General features: G+C 29.6%; 1 protein-coding gene across 2 annotated transcripts; it reads left to right on the top strand.

Moving 5' to 3' along the window:
* The first annotated feature begins 9,495 nt into the window (after positions 1-9,495).
* LOC122301266 (SHUGOSHIN 1-like) lies at positions 9,496-12,354 on the top strand. 2 transcript variants are annotated; one of them, XM_043112491.1, is made up of 11 exons: positions 9,496-9,674; positions 10,201-10,364; positions 10,473-10,510; positions 10,612-10,720; positions 10,833-10,856; positions 10,946-11,014; positions 11,105-11,146; positions 11,245-11,350; positions 11,432-11,489; positions 11,606-11,743; positions 11,872-12,354. In XM_043112491.1, the coding sequence occupies exons 1-11, from the start codon at positions 9,629-9,631 to the stop codon at positions 12,155-12,157; spliced, it is 1,080 nt and encodes a 359-aa protein (XP_042968425.1). In that variant the 5' UTR covers positions 9,496-9,628; the 3' UTR covers positions 12,158-12,354. The 2 variants fall into 2 exon arrangements, with proteins under 2 accessions (XP_042968425.1, XP_042968424.1); XM_043112490.1 differs by having other exon boundaries at positions 9,498-9,674; positions 11,857-12,354.
* Positions 12,355-12,707: the final 353 nt, after the last annotated feature.

Here is a 12,707-nt window from a genome sequence, read left to right as displayed (position 1 = left end):
ACTGTACTCACTGTCTCTGACATTCTCAACTTGGTACAACTATGAGAAATAATATTTGAAATTTGAGTGTTTACAGTAAATTTTATTATTATTTTTTATATAATTTTAGTATTTTATATTATTATTTATTATTAAATAATTTTTTTTTAACTATTCGTAAAATATTGACATAACTTACGATCCAAATACAATCATGCAGAAGTCAAGCCCTTAAAGACTTTTTTATGCGGATTGAGATTTTTTGCAGCAAATTTTTTTTTTCAAATTTCTGGGTGCAACCTATCATGACCCTTAATTTTTATTTAATTATTAAAAATATATAATTTTATTAACAGTTACTTACTTAATTATTAAATAAAAAAAATTAAAATAGTTGAGATAACTCTGGAGAACTCTACTAATTATTTTCCTTTTAATATGGTATGATAGGGCACACAAGAGCACTCCGCTACTATAAAATAAATATTTTTTTAAAATATAAAGAAACGTGTTCAAAAGACACATTCATTGGATTATATATTTTATTTCTAATATACAGTTAGCTACAATATTTCTTCCACATTTACAGAATACTGTTCACATTTGTATAAATTTTTAATTCATTTTTCTTTCTATTTTTTTACTCTTTATTCATTTCTTTCCTTATTTTCTACTTTTTACTTTATTTGAAATGAATAAAATATATTAAAAAATATAATATTTAAATGATATGAAAAATAAATAAATAAGTTGATATATAGTATAGTATAAAAATCAGTATTTAAAATAAAAATATATATATTATAATAATATATTTTAAATAATAAAATAAAAAATCTATTAGGAATGTTCTTAACTTTTAGTAAGAAAAATGATACTTAAAAATTTTACGGTTAAGAACTACCGGCTGAGGTGGCCATTGCCACTTGGTTGCTAAAAAGGACGATGATACTCTCATACAGTGAGGCCACTGAAACATCTACAGTAGAGGTAAACTCTTTTTCTCTTTTTAAATATTTTTTAAATGTTTTTTAAAATTCATTAAATACTCTTTTAAAAAAAATAAAATTTTTAAATTCATTAAAATATATTTACACAACTATTAAGTAAAAACAATAAAAATAAAATTCGACAGACGATAGCGACCATTAGTGACCACTCTTTGAATAAACCTCATGTATGCATTTGGGTCAAAATAAATATAAAAGTGTTACACTCAAAAAGGGGCCGCAGCTTTGATCCTGTAGCAAAAATAAATAGGATATTTTTTTCATGCTAGAAAATGATAAAGTTTATGCTAAATAACAACTTGTGTACATACAATTATTTAATAAAATGATATTAATTTAAATTTTATTTTAACCTTTTATTTTTTATATGTATTTAAATAATAAAATAATATTATTTTAAAACTCCCAGAATAGCCAGTCGTGTAGTATTTTTACGTTGGAATCTCCATTTTTTATTTCTACAGTTTTTCTTGTCTTCTAACAAAGTCGGTTCCGAGTAAAGAAATCTCAATATTTTTTTTGAAAAGGTGAATTAATTTATTATACCCAAGTTATAATTGTAACTTATCAATATAAAAAAATTTAGACTATAGGCCAACTTACGCATTTGTTCTGAAGCATCCCACACATAAAATGACAGACTTGTCTTAACTTATAAAACTCTCCGAAGAGAGAGAGCACTCTGTATAAACAGAATGAAAAAACTCTTTCATCTTCCTAAGGAGGAAGAGTATGGGATAATATTGCTATGGACACTAAGTTCAATAGCTTATTATTACAATATTACTAATAAAACTACATTACAAAACAATAACAAAAACAACATAAACTAAAGCACCGGCATGAGTCCCGACAACACACCCACCGTAAGCATTAGCATCATAAGCCTAGAAATTGTACGAGTATCCAGCTTACGTACGGACTACAACAACGTTCATTACAAAGATCGAATGTATGTCTACGGGTTGTAACATCATTTGTCACTCTCGCCTAGCACTAACCCCAAATTGTGACTGATCAAACAAAATCATCACTCTGTTCGGTTAAAACAATAATAAAAGGACAAAATCAATAACAACTCAGGAACGGAGGGACAAAACACAAACAGAGGCAATGGTGCTTGCAAAGCAAAACTACTATTGGAAGAGAGCCAACAATCAATTTATGAAATCCTAGAGTCAGAGGTTTTAGAAAAGCCAAGTTTTGAGTCGGCAGGTGGCTCCCGGGTGCCGCATGACATCCACGATCTGGTGCGCTCTGAGAGTTCGTCCCGCGCATGTGGGCTAAGCTTTACTTCGTTTGGCATAGGTGATCTTGAAGATCGGCGGTTGGCCAATATCTTGGTGGGGCGCGTGTTGGCGATCAGCGGCTAGAATGACCCGGTCAGCACTCATCCCTTATTTGCCTGAAATACAAAATCAAAACAAAAACAAAAAACACGAAATGTAAAAACACAAAAGAGAAAGGACGGAGAAAGGAAAGAGGGGGAGCTGAAACTTCAACCCCCGTCGAGTGCTATGGAGTTTTGGAGGTAGTTTAAAGAGAAGGGTGAGTGTTTAGAGAGAGAAGGGGGCCGCCGTCTTCTTCAAATAAAGAAATCTCAATACTGAATTCTCAACCTAGCAATGTATTACTTATTCTAAACTAACAAACTGGCTGTAAATTTTAAGGAAAAAAGTATTGCCTAAAGTGCAGCTCAGTATAATCTGTTAACCTATTTAAATCAAATGTTTTTGTTAAATATTATCTTTATTTACAGTATTACTTACATAACATGTTTCAAGTATTGAAAATAATATAAATTCAAAATTTTATTAAAAAATTTGATAGAATGTGACTACCACCCGTATATATAATATTGTGTATATGTAGTATAACTCTTTTTTATTAAATAATTATAAATATTGAATGTGAAAGTATCACGTATTCTAATTAAAAAAAGGTAAGGCTCACAATTTCAAATATCACTACAAGAAAAACGGTCTTTTGCGACCAATTTATTATAACGAAAAGACTATTAGCAACCAAAATCAAAGTTTATAAATAAAATAAAATATTTAATTTTTCTGTTTCCAATTCTCTCCGTTGTTATTATTTTTATTATTTATTATTGTAACCAAGTGATTCCAAAACGCAATAAAATTAAACACTCGAATTCTTAGCCTATTAATTAGGTAAACCCGTCAACATAATTGATTTCCTTAACCAAACATGACACGACGTGGTTTGTCTAATAAAAAATATCCTGTTATTTTTACTACAGTACTCGAACTAAATCCGAGTATAGGCACCAATGACTTAACTTCAGATGATGTATTATATTTATTTTATAATTAAATTAATTTTATAATCTAATATATTATGTTAAATTATATCAATTTATTATTTTAATTTCATGTATTTATTTTATAACTAAAACATTTCGCTTGCGAACTACTTACTATCTTAATTTACTGTAATGCGAGTTCTTTTTTCGTTCATTGTACTTGTATACGGAGCCATTCATGAATCATAACACCTTAATAAAATAAATAAATAAATATCAGATAGGAGATAAACGTAAAAACATAAATAAATAAATATATAATTAAAAAATGTATGTTGGTCGGTTCAGCATATTTTGCTATTATATATAATTAAGACCGACCTTCCATGGATCCTCGTTGCATGAGTTGGTATTAAAGGTCGGCAATAGACTTTTAAGATATAGAATATACCAATCCGACCTTCAACATTAATCTTCATTAGCCTCTAAAAATAAAATCAATTTAAGATTTAAACATATACTTTAATCAAAATAAATTGCCGATGGTTACTTAATCCAATATGCGATTGATTTTGTGGTATTCAATATTCTTTTTCATATCTATTGATTTGAGGATTATTAAACACCGTGGGATAATGATAAAATTAACAGTGTAGATTTTAATATTTTTATAGTCAAAGGCCCATATACAACATTTAGGTAGATAGTGAGATGATTTTAGATGAAAATTGAATAAAATATTATTATAATATTATTATTATTTTGATATTGTAAAAAATTAAATTATTTATTATATTTTATATGAGAATTTAAAAAAATTATAATGATAAAATAAAATGAGATGACATATTTTCACTATCTAAATGTGACCTAATCGAACTTACGATTTTACCAACATATTTAGATGATCTAATTTAATGTAATGAACACACTTATTGAAGAGTACATCTCTTAAGAGGGTACCATTGTCCACTGTCTTTAGAATATTGTCGGTGAATTCAAGTTTTGAAATAAGACTGTAGGCAAACCCGTTGGTTCTTTGTCAACAAAATTCAACTCTTCTTTCTATTAAAGAAGTCTTAAATGTATCTATACGCATTAACATTGGATCTTTATTTTATTTCAAAATTGGGGGAAAATTATATATATATATATATACAATGCATGAATAAATATTATTATCCTATGTATCTATTTTTGTCCTGAGTTTGTCATATTTATTGAGTAATTTTTATTTAAATAATTGAAATAAAAGCCTACCCAATGGATGGAATCGTTGGCTAATATATTGCTGTTGCTGATGGAAATTAAAAAGGAAACTTTGGAAAAGTTGCCGTTCTTTTTGTCTTTGGGAATATATCCTAAGCACCACCCGCAAAAAAAGTTAACTACGGGATAAAAAGCTACGGGTATAGCTAAAAGTCAATGATTTTATGAAAGGATAAAAATCATTGTGGGGACGCTCATTTTGGGGGCGCAACCCTGCAAAGCCGACTTCAGGCACGAGTGCTTTTCGTTAATGAGATTGAAGTAAATTAAGTAAAAATTTAATTGTAAACTATTCTGTTTATTAATACGGGAATTTATTTAATGTGATTAGTTAAAAAATAAATTTTATTAAAAATAATATTAATTTAAATTTTGAATATGAAGTAAGTTGATACGCAAATTTATTTATACGTAATAAAATTTAAGTATTAAACTCTTGATCTGATAGTTGATATGAGATGGGATGATTTGTAAATAATAATAAAATCATTTGTAAATATTAGCAAAATAGTTTGAGTTAATATGTTTTATGTGATTTTTAAAAAATGAGATAGAAAAAATTAAATTAAAAAAATTAAAATAATATAAATTTTATTTTATGATTTTATAAAATTGAATTATTTTTTATATTTTATTTAAAAGTTATAATGATTATGTAATGATTAAATGAAAAATTTGAATATTTAAAATTAAAAAGGGTTTATATTTAAGTAATGTTTATATGTTAAAGATGAAATGAGATCAACCTTGAGATTATTAATAATTTATTCTAAAACATTACGTTTAGAAATGTCATTCATGATTATTTTAATAATTATTCTTTATATCACGAAGATAATTTATCCTTTATTTATCATCATGCTTAGTGGTGAAAATGTTCCGGTTCGGTCGGGTTTGGTTCAATTCGGTTAATCTTTTTTCTCGGACTAGACCGGACTGAATATCTAGTTGGTCCGTTCGGTCCAGTCCTGTTTAGTCGATCCATTCGGTTCGATCAAATTATTATTTTTAAATAAATCAATAAAATATTTTATTTAAATTACTAAATTAAAATTAGGTAAATTATTAATGTAGATTATATAACTAACTTATTAAAAAAAATTTATATGGTCAATGATACATATTATAAATTATAAATTATATTTATATATAAATTATAATATATATACTATATACATATATGCATAATGCAGAATTGGTATTAAGTTAGTTAATTTATAATTTACCAATTGTTTTATATTTACATACAACTTAGGTATTTTATAAAAAAAAGTTATCCAATAACTTTAATTAGATATAGATGTAGATGTTAGTAATTAGTTAATGGTGAATTGATTATAAGTTAATTGATAATATACACTATTTAATTAATAGAATATTATTTTGTAAATACATATTTAAAATTTTATATTATAAATGGGAATAGATTAGATAAAAATTACATAATTAATTATATAATTATTATATAAAATAATATATATATAAAATAAAAAATATATTTTTTAATTCGGTCAGTCCAGTTCACTTCGGTTCGAGCAATCCTGGATTGTGGACCGTGGACCGGACCGAACTAGTTCGGTCCGAAGAATCATGGATTGAAACCAAATTCCATGTTTCTCGGTCCGGTTCGGATCGGACCAACGGTTTGGTCGGTTTTTTCGGTCCGAACCGACTGTTTTACAGTCGTAATCATGCTAAAAAGATAATTAAAAAAATGATGAAGAAGTTTATAAATTCTCTTTGAAGGCGCCAAACGTTTAAGCTAAGATCTTTCATCCTTCACGAAGTGTTAATAACAACTGTTGAATGGTAATACATATTGTATTTTAGGATTCAGCTTAAATTATTCAATGGTAATATTCTAAAACAGGATTTATTGAGTGAATTGTCGAAATAGTTGTTATTCATTAGTGAAATATTTGGATTATGCAAGATGTCAAATTGTAAAATATTTTTCTATTATAAAATAAATTTCATATTTAAGATAAAATCATATCAATTTCGAGTTTATAGACTCGACACTTGCCTTCACAGGCTGCATTGAAAATTGGGTAATACTATATACTCTATATTTTATTCTATTTTTATTCGACTATATAATAATTATTTTTTATTATTTAATAATAATAAATATATTATATTTTACCCCCATTACAGAGAGTCGGAAAAGACAGCCTAATTATAGGGCTCAATGGCTCGACAAAGGCTCCTCTCTCTTTCTTGTTTTAGTCGCATAATACTGCGGCTGGCAAACCTTGGATTCAAACTAGCATAATTTGGAGTGGCGCTCTAGTCGCTGGACCCTACGTCCTCACATGCAATACACTCAAGTTTGAGCTTTTTCTTTTGTTTGTTTTTGTGATATTATTTGGTTGACGGAAAAGTCGCAAACCCAATTAATGTTTCAGATACCTTCGTATTCAAGTTTTCACCAAACTAAATTGTCAAATGAATTTTGCTATATATAATTACAGTCACATATTAATTTATATATTAATATTAATTTATTTATATTTAAAATTTAAATTAACACTATTTTTAATAAAATTTATTTTTTAACCAATTACATCATACTGATGTACATATTAATACATAATTATACTTGTAACTATATTTTTCCTTGTCACATAGTTTAAGCGGTAATAGTGAAAGCCTTTTGCTTGTACTTCCATACCTGCCTTTTAATCCTCTCTTTGTATGAATTACGTTTCGGGAGAGACATAAATGATATTTCTAGTTTAAAAACTGATATTTATAGTTGTGATTATGCAAGTGTTATACAGTCACTTAAAAAAAAAATGAATTAATACGAGATTCATATAAATAAAAAATTAACTTTTTAATCGTAGATCATACTATTTTTTAAAACGATTGTGCGGCGTTTGCATAGTCTACGATTGTATATAGCATTACTTTTCTAGTTTAAAAATGTGCAACTTCTGTATATTATCTTTGAAAAAGATAAATAATATTTTCTGTTGTGAAGTAAGCAAATGCCGTACAATTAAAAAAAGAAGAAGAGTAAATACAATATCCATGTGAAAAAAATTAATTTTTTAAAAATTGACTCAACTTTTTTTAAAAGTGATTGTATGATATTTGCGTACTTTACGAATGTATGGACAATAAGTAAAAAATACCCTTCTAGGGGGGTTTCTAAATAATCCTTTTAATTAAACACATATTTACACATCAATATGCGTGTTTAAAGAAAATTTATACTCATCATCTCCACCTCATATATATATATATATATATATTTTAAAACTTATCAAATATGTAGTGTATGAAAGATTAGTAGAATAACTCAATTAATTTAGGATAAAAAAACTAAAATTAAATAAAAAAAAAGTTTGGTATGTAGGATGATGAGTAGTAAAGCTGTGTTTAAATAGAAAAATAAAATTGACAAATCACATGGTGCGTGATGTAGGGGATGATAAGTAAAATTTTTCTTTTGAAAAACAAAACTACTACATAGAAAAAAATATTACACAAAATAAAATTATAAATTTATGTAGTTTCATGAAATCTATTAGATTTACTTTATAATAAAAATAATTTTATAATTTAATGTATTACATTAAACTATATTAATTTATAAGTTTAGTTTTACATAATTCTTTTATTGTTAAAGTATTTTGCTTTAAAAAATATAGAAGGCTTCTGGTTGTGTGCCACTTTGTCACGGTACTGGTAGGAGTAAAAAAAAGCTCAAAGATCCGAGGCATTCTCTCCTGTTTGAGAAAGTAGAACATACAGGCGTGCGTGCCTGCTTTTAAGGATTACAAAGAACAAAAATGTGAATGGAGGGTTGGCAGAAACGAAGCTTTAGGTGGATAGATTGATCATTTTAACAAAAGCAAATCTGTATCAGGGAACAAGAAGGTGGAAAAAGCCTTCTCTTTTCTCTTTTAATTAGTAGAAAGATAAATGAATTGATTCTAAACCAGCTAGCAAATAAAAGTTTGTTGGGGATGAGAATCAAGGTTGTCTTACCAAATCATATATCGTAAGTATACATGTCTTCAGTTTCATGCATATTGGATCTAAAAGGTCTCAAGACCCTGTTACCAGCGAAGATGACACACTCACTCCAAGACTTATATTATAATCTAACTTAATCGAAATCTATTCTCATTTTTATTATGACCTGTCATGTTGTTAGGTTATTTATATAAATGCTATTTTTTTATGACATGCCATAATATAATAAGATAAAGTATTATATATTAATATTTTAATAGTAATGCTAAATACATTTTGAGTTGTTCAAACGACGTGCACTCATTTTGAGATTCGTCTTTAAAAAATAAATTTTTTCATGTAAGTTTCATATTTACTATTTTTTTTTAAAAGTGCAATATTTACATATTTTATAACAGTAAATATCATTTTTCATATTTTTATGAAAAATATACTTAAATTTTATCCCTAAATTTGTCATCTATAAAATTTAAAAATATCTACTTAAATAGTAATTAACAATAAAAACAGTACAACAACAGTAATAAACAGAAAAATCTGCATAAATAATATATAAACCGTACACAATTGAGCTGAAAAATTAAAATAATGGGACTCTTATTTTTTTCAAATCTTAAAAATTAAAAACTATCTTATTTTATCCCATTATTCAAATATATATTTTTTTATTATAAATTATTTCATCTTATCTTAACTAAAATTTTTTTACTATTAATTAAAATATCTCATCTAAACTGTATATCCAAACGATGTCTTAAAATTGGGTATCCAAAAAAGAGAGATCTATTTGGATGAAAAACATTTATTTTTATAATAATAATTATTATTTTATGGGGCCGTAGAAGTAGAATGAAACCCAATAGCATGTAAGAGAGAGGAGATTTATCTCCTCAGTTCTCAAGGCCCACCGGCCCAATTTCTTTCACAAGTTTACGTGACAGCCCGTAACTCTATTACGATGGTCCATTCAGGTCCGCGCCGTTCTCTAGGTTTAAACAGCCTCGGACTTGCTTCGGGAAGCCGTTGGACTCTCCAAACATTTGGTTCCTTCGCGCTCAGACAATGCCAGTTTAGAGAGAGAGAGAGAGAGAGTTAGGGCGTTCGATTGGACTCCACCATGGACGTTGCCATTGTACTTGATTCAGACATTTGCGTGGTTGGAAGTAAGCATAATCCTCTTGTTTTTTTTAAAGCACAAAATACTCTACCTCTAGTTCTTACTTTACTTCTTGATTTTGCGACTCTTAAAGTGTAATTTTATCTGTATAATTACAGGATTTAATTTTTGAATTTTGTGTTTGAAACTCATATTTTGATAACCCGTCAGGCCCCTAGGGTTAGAGTCTGTCAAAGTACAACTGAGAAATGCGGTGCCTGTTGGGTTTCTGGGATTAGGATTCACTTGATGTGATGAAGGAATTGGTATTCGAGTTTGTGCTACAGTGCTAGGGGTAGGTTCCGTAGGATGACAGTTTGGCGTTGAATTGAGACGAGAACTCGTTATATCGTGTGTTTCGTTGCTGAACTCGTTATATCGGCTGTTTCAATTTGGGCGTGTTATTGACTTTTCATGAAATTCAACATTTTGTTTTACAGTCCATTTTCTTCGGTTTTCTTGGACCCCTAATAGGGGCTCAGATTTCTTTGTAGTGCTTGAATTGTTCGATTACTAAGAAAAAGTGAGTGCAGATGATAGGATAAAAGGAGCAAAGGGACCCAAAATTGGAAGTGCTCCAAGGAAAAGGCTTGCTGACATAAGCAACTCGCAGCAGCAGCCTAAACCGGTAAACCAAGATGTGAATCAGCTGCCCATTTCGCTTACGACTAAAGAGTTTATTGAAAAGCTTCAGAAGGTATGCTTACAGATGTCCTTATCTTATCTACGTGTCTCTGCTAATTCATGCTTTTCCTACATGCGATATTAGTTTAATTTACCAAGGTCATTGTGAATATGATTTCAGGAAAACATGATACTGATGAGGCTTGTTGCAGAAAGAAAGTATCCTTCTCTATCAATTTCATTTATCGATTTAGTTATTTTCTGACCTGGGCTTTTGCGATATGGTTCTGGTTTATACTTTCCTTAGTGTTGGTTGACAGCAAAATTATTGAACTGAGCAGAATCGAGTTACAGAAACTGAGAATCAGTTTGCAGAAAGTGCAGCAGCAGAATTTGCAACTTGCCCAAGCAAACAGTCAGATGTTGGCGGTACCTACCTTCATGTCTTTGATTCTCAGTTTTTCAATTCTTTAATGCTTAAAAACTCTGATGAGAGTATCGAGGCCTTGGTGAATCTGACATTCTGTTTATCATCCTGCAGGAGCTTAATTCAGGTAAAGATAGGGTAAGTATTCTGCTGCAAGAAAGGGGTGCAACTTGATGCCTTGATTCCTTATGTTGTAATCTGTAAAATTGCAATTTGTTTATTTTTAGCTAAAAGCACTTCAGCATGAGCTTGGATGCAAAAATGGCTTGCTCAAAGCACAAAGACTGGACTCGGAGGTCAGCTTAAATAGTAGTTAATTCAATCCGTTCCATTTAAGGTTATCAGAATAGAACTCTATTGACTTAGAATCTTTTGTGTCTTCCAAGATCAAAGCGAAAAGAGTAATGCATCAAAATTTGAGAAATGAGGTACCTCTATAAAACGCCTCATCGGTTCTTAAAAAAGTTAACAGCTGATATTTTCTTGTCTTCTGTTATATTTAAACCTTCTCTTGTACTACTTGAAGGTAGGTAAAACTAAACACGATGAGGGAGGGGAATCTGCTCAAACAGCTAGGGGGGACTCTAATACTTGTCATAACAACAGAAGAAGACGGCAATCCAAAAATCAATGTAATTAGCATACTATGCCTTTCATTTGAAAATTTGAATCTGTTTAGATAGAAGCATTTATCTTTTATGAGTTGGTTGCAGCTTTGGGTCCCACCACCGGAAATCAAATCAATACTAAAGAGACTGTTGAAAATAAGAGGTTTGTCTCTGCATGTTTCATTGCTCAGCGTAAGACTGTAGTCAACGAGTCCTTTGGGTTTTTACAAGTGATCCAGAGAATTAAAGATCATTTCATATGCTTTGATGTTCCAACAGCCATTGTTTGAGAAGGCAATCTGCAAGGTTCAAATCTGAAGAACCAGAGCCAAGTGAAGATTTTTTTGTGACGGATAGGGCTTCGGGTCCTACCACACTTAAACCAGTCCTTGTTAAACAGGATATAGGAAATAAGAGGTTTGTCCATGCATGTTTCATGGCTGTGTGTAAATTAATGTTTTCAATGGATTTTCACAAAATAATCTAGAAAACTATTGGAAGCTTTGGTGTCCTTGACAATTTTCTAACAGGCATTGTTTGAGAAGGCAATCTGCAAGGTTTAAATCCGAGGAACCAGAACAAAATGAAGATTTGTTTGAGATAGATGATGCTAAATTCCCTGCATCTCCTCCAGTTGATGATGTGCATGACAGCAGTCAAATGCCATCAGGATTGCCAGTCAAAAAAGAAGACGCAGGAAATACCGCCATTAGAGTTGAAGCTCAAGAAACTCGAAGATCATCTGTTGGAAGGCCATTGCGCCGAGCAGTTGAGAAGGTTCAGTCCTACAAGGAAATTCCTCTCAGGATGAAGATGCGCCGACAGGAGTGAGTCAATTCTTCCCAAACTCCTCCATTTGTTGAGTGCTTCCTACCAATTTTTGTGCCTCCTGATGTTCTTTGTTCTTGCACCTTCTGTCAAACAACTTTCCCCCCCTGTAAACATGTTCGTAACTTGCTGTATTCTTTATCTTTTATAATCATCTGCAGATGATAACTAAGAATGCAAAAATTATCTCGATTTGGTAATTGAGTTGTATCCGAACAAACTATACTCATGGATTTGCATGTTGAGCTGTTGGGGGTAGGGGTGGGATTTCTTTATCTCTCGGTCAGTTATTATGAGAATATACACGTTGAAGATGATTGATTACTATTATCATTGGGGCATTGATTTTCCACAAGAGGTATAATTTCGGTGTTAGGAGGAGATACTTGAATTTCATTGAAGTAGAGTTACTAATTTGTGGCTAATGGTTGTTATTGGACGGATTAATTTTAGACATATTCAAGGGGGAAAAAAGAACAAAAGAAATATAAATATATATATTATTTTACAGTTTAAGATTTTATTATTATTATTATTATTGTTTTACAGATGT

Source organism: Carya illinoinensis, chromosome 2 (assembly GCF_018687715.1).
Source record: "Carya illinoinensis cultivar Pawnee chromosome 2, C.illinoinensisPawnee_v1, whole genome shotgun sequence".
Taxonomy (NCBI): domain Eukaryota; kingdom Viridiplantae; phylum Streptophyta; class Magnoliopsida; order Fagales; family Juglandaceae; genus Carya; species Carya illinoinensis.
Note: the sequence above shows the minus strand (reverse complement) of the source record. Positions and strands in the feature narration are given on the sequence as shown.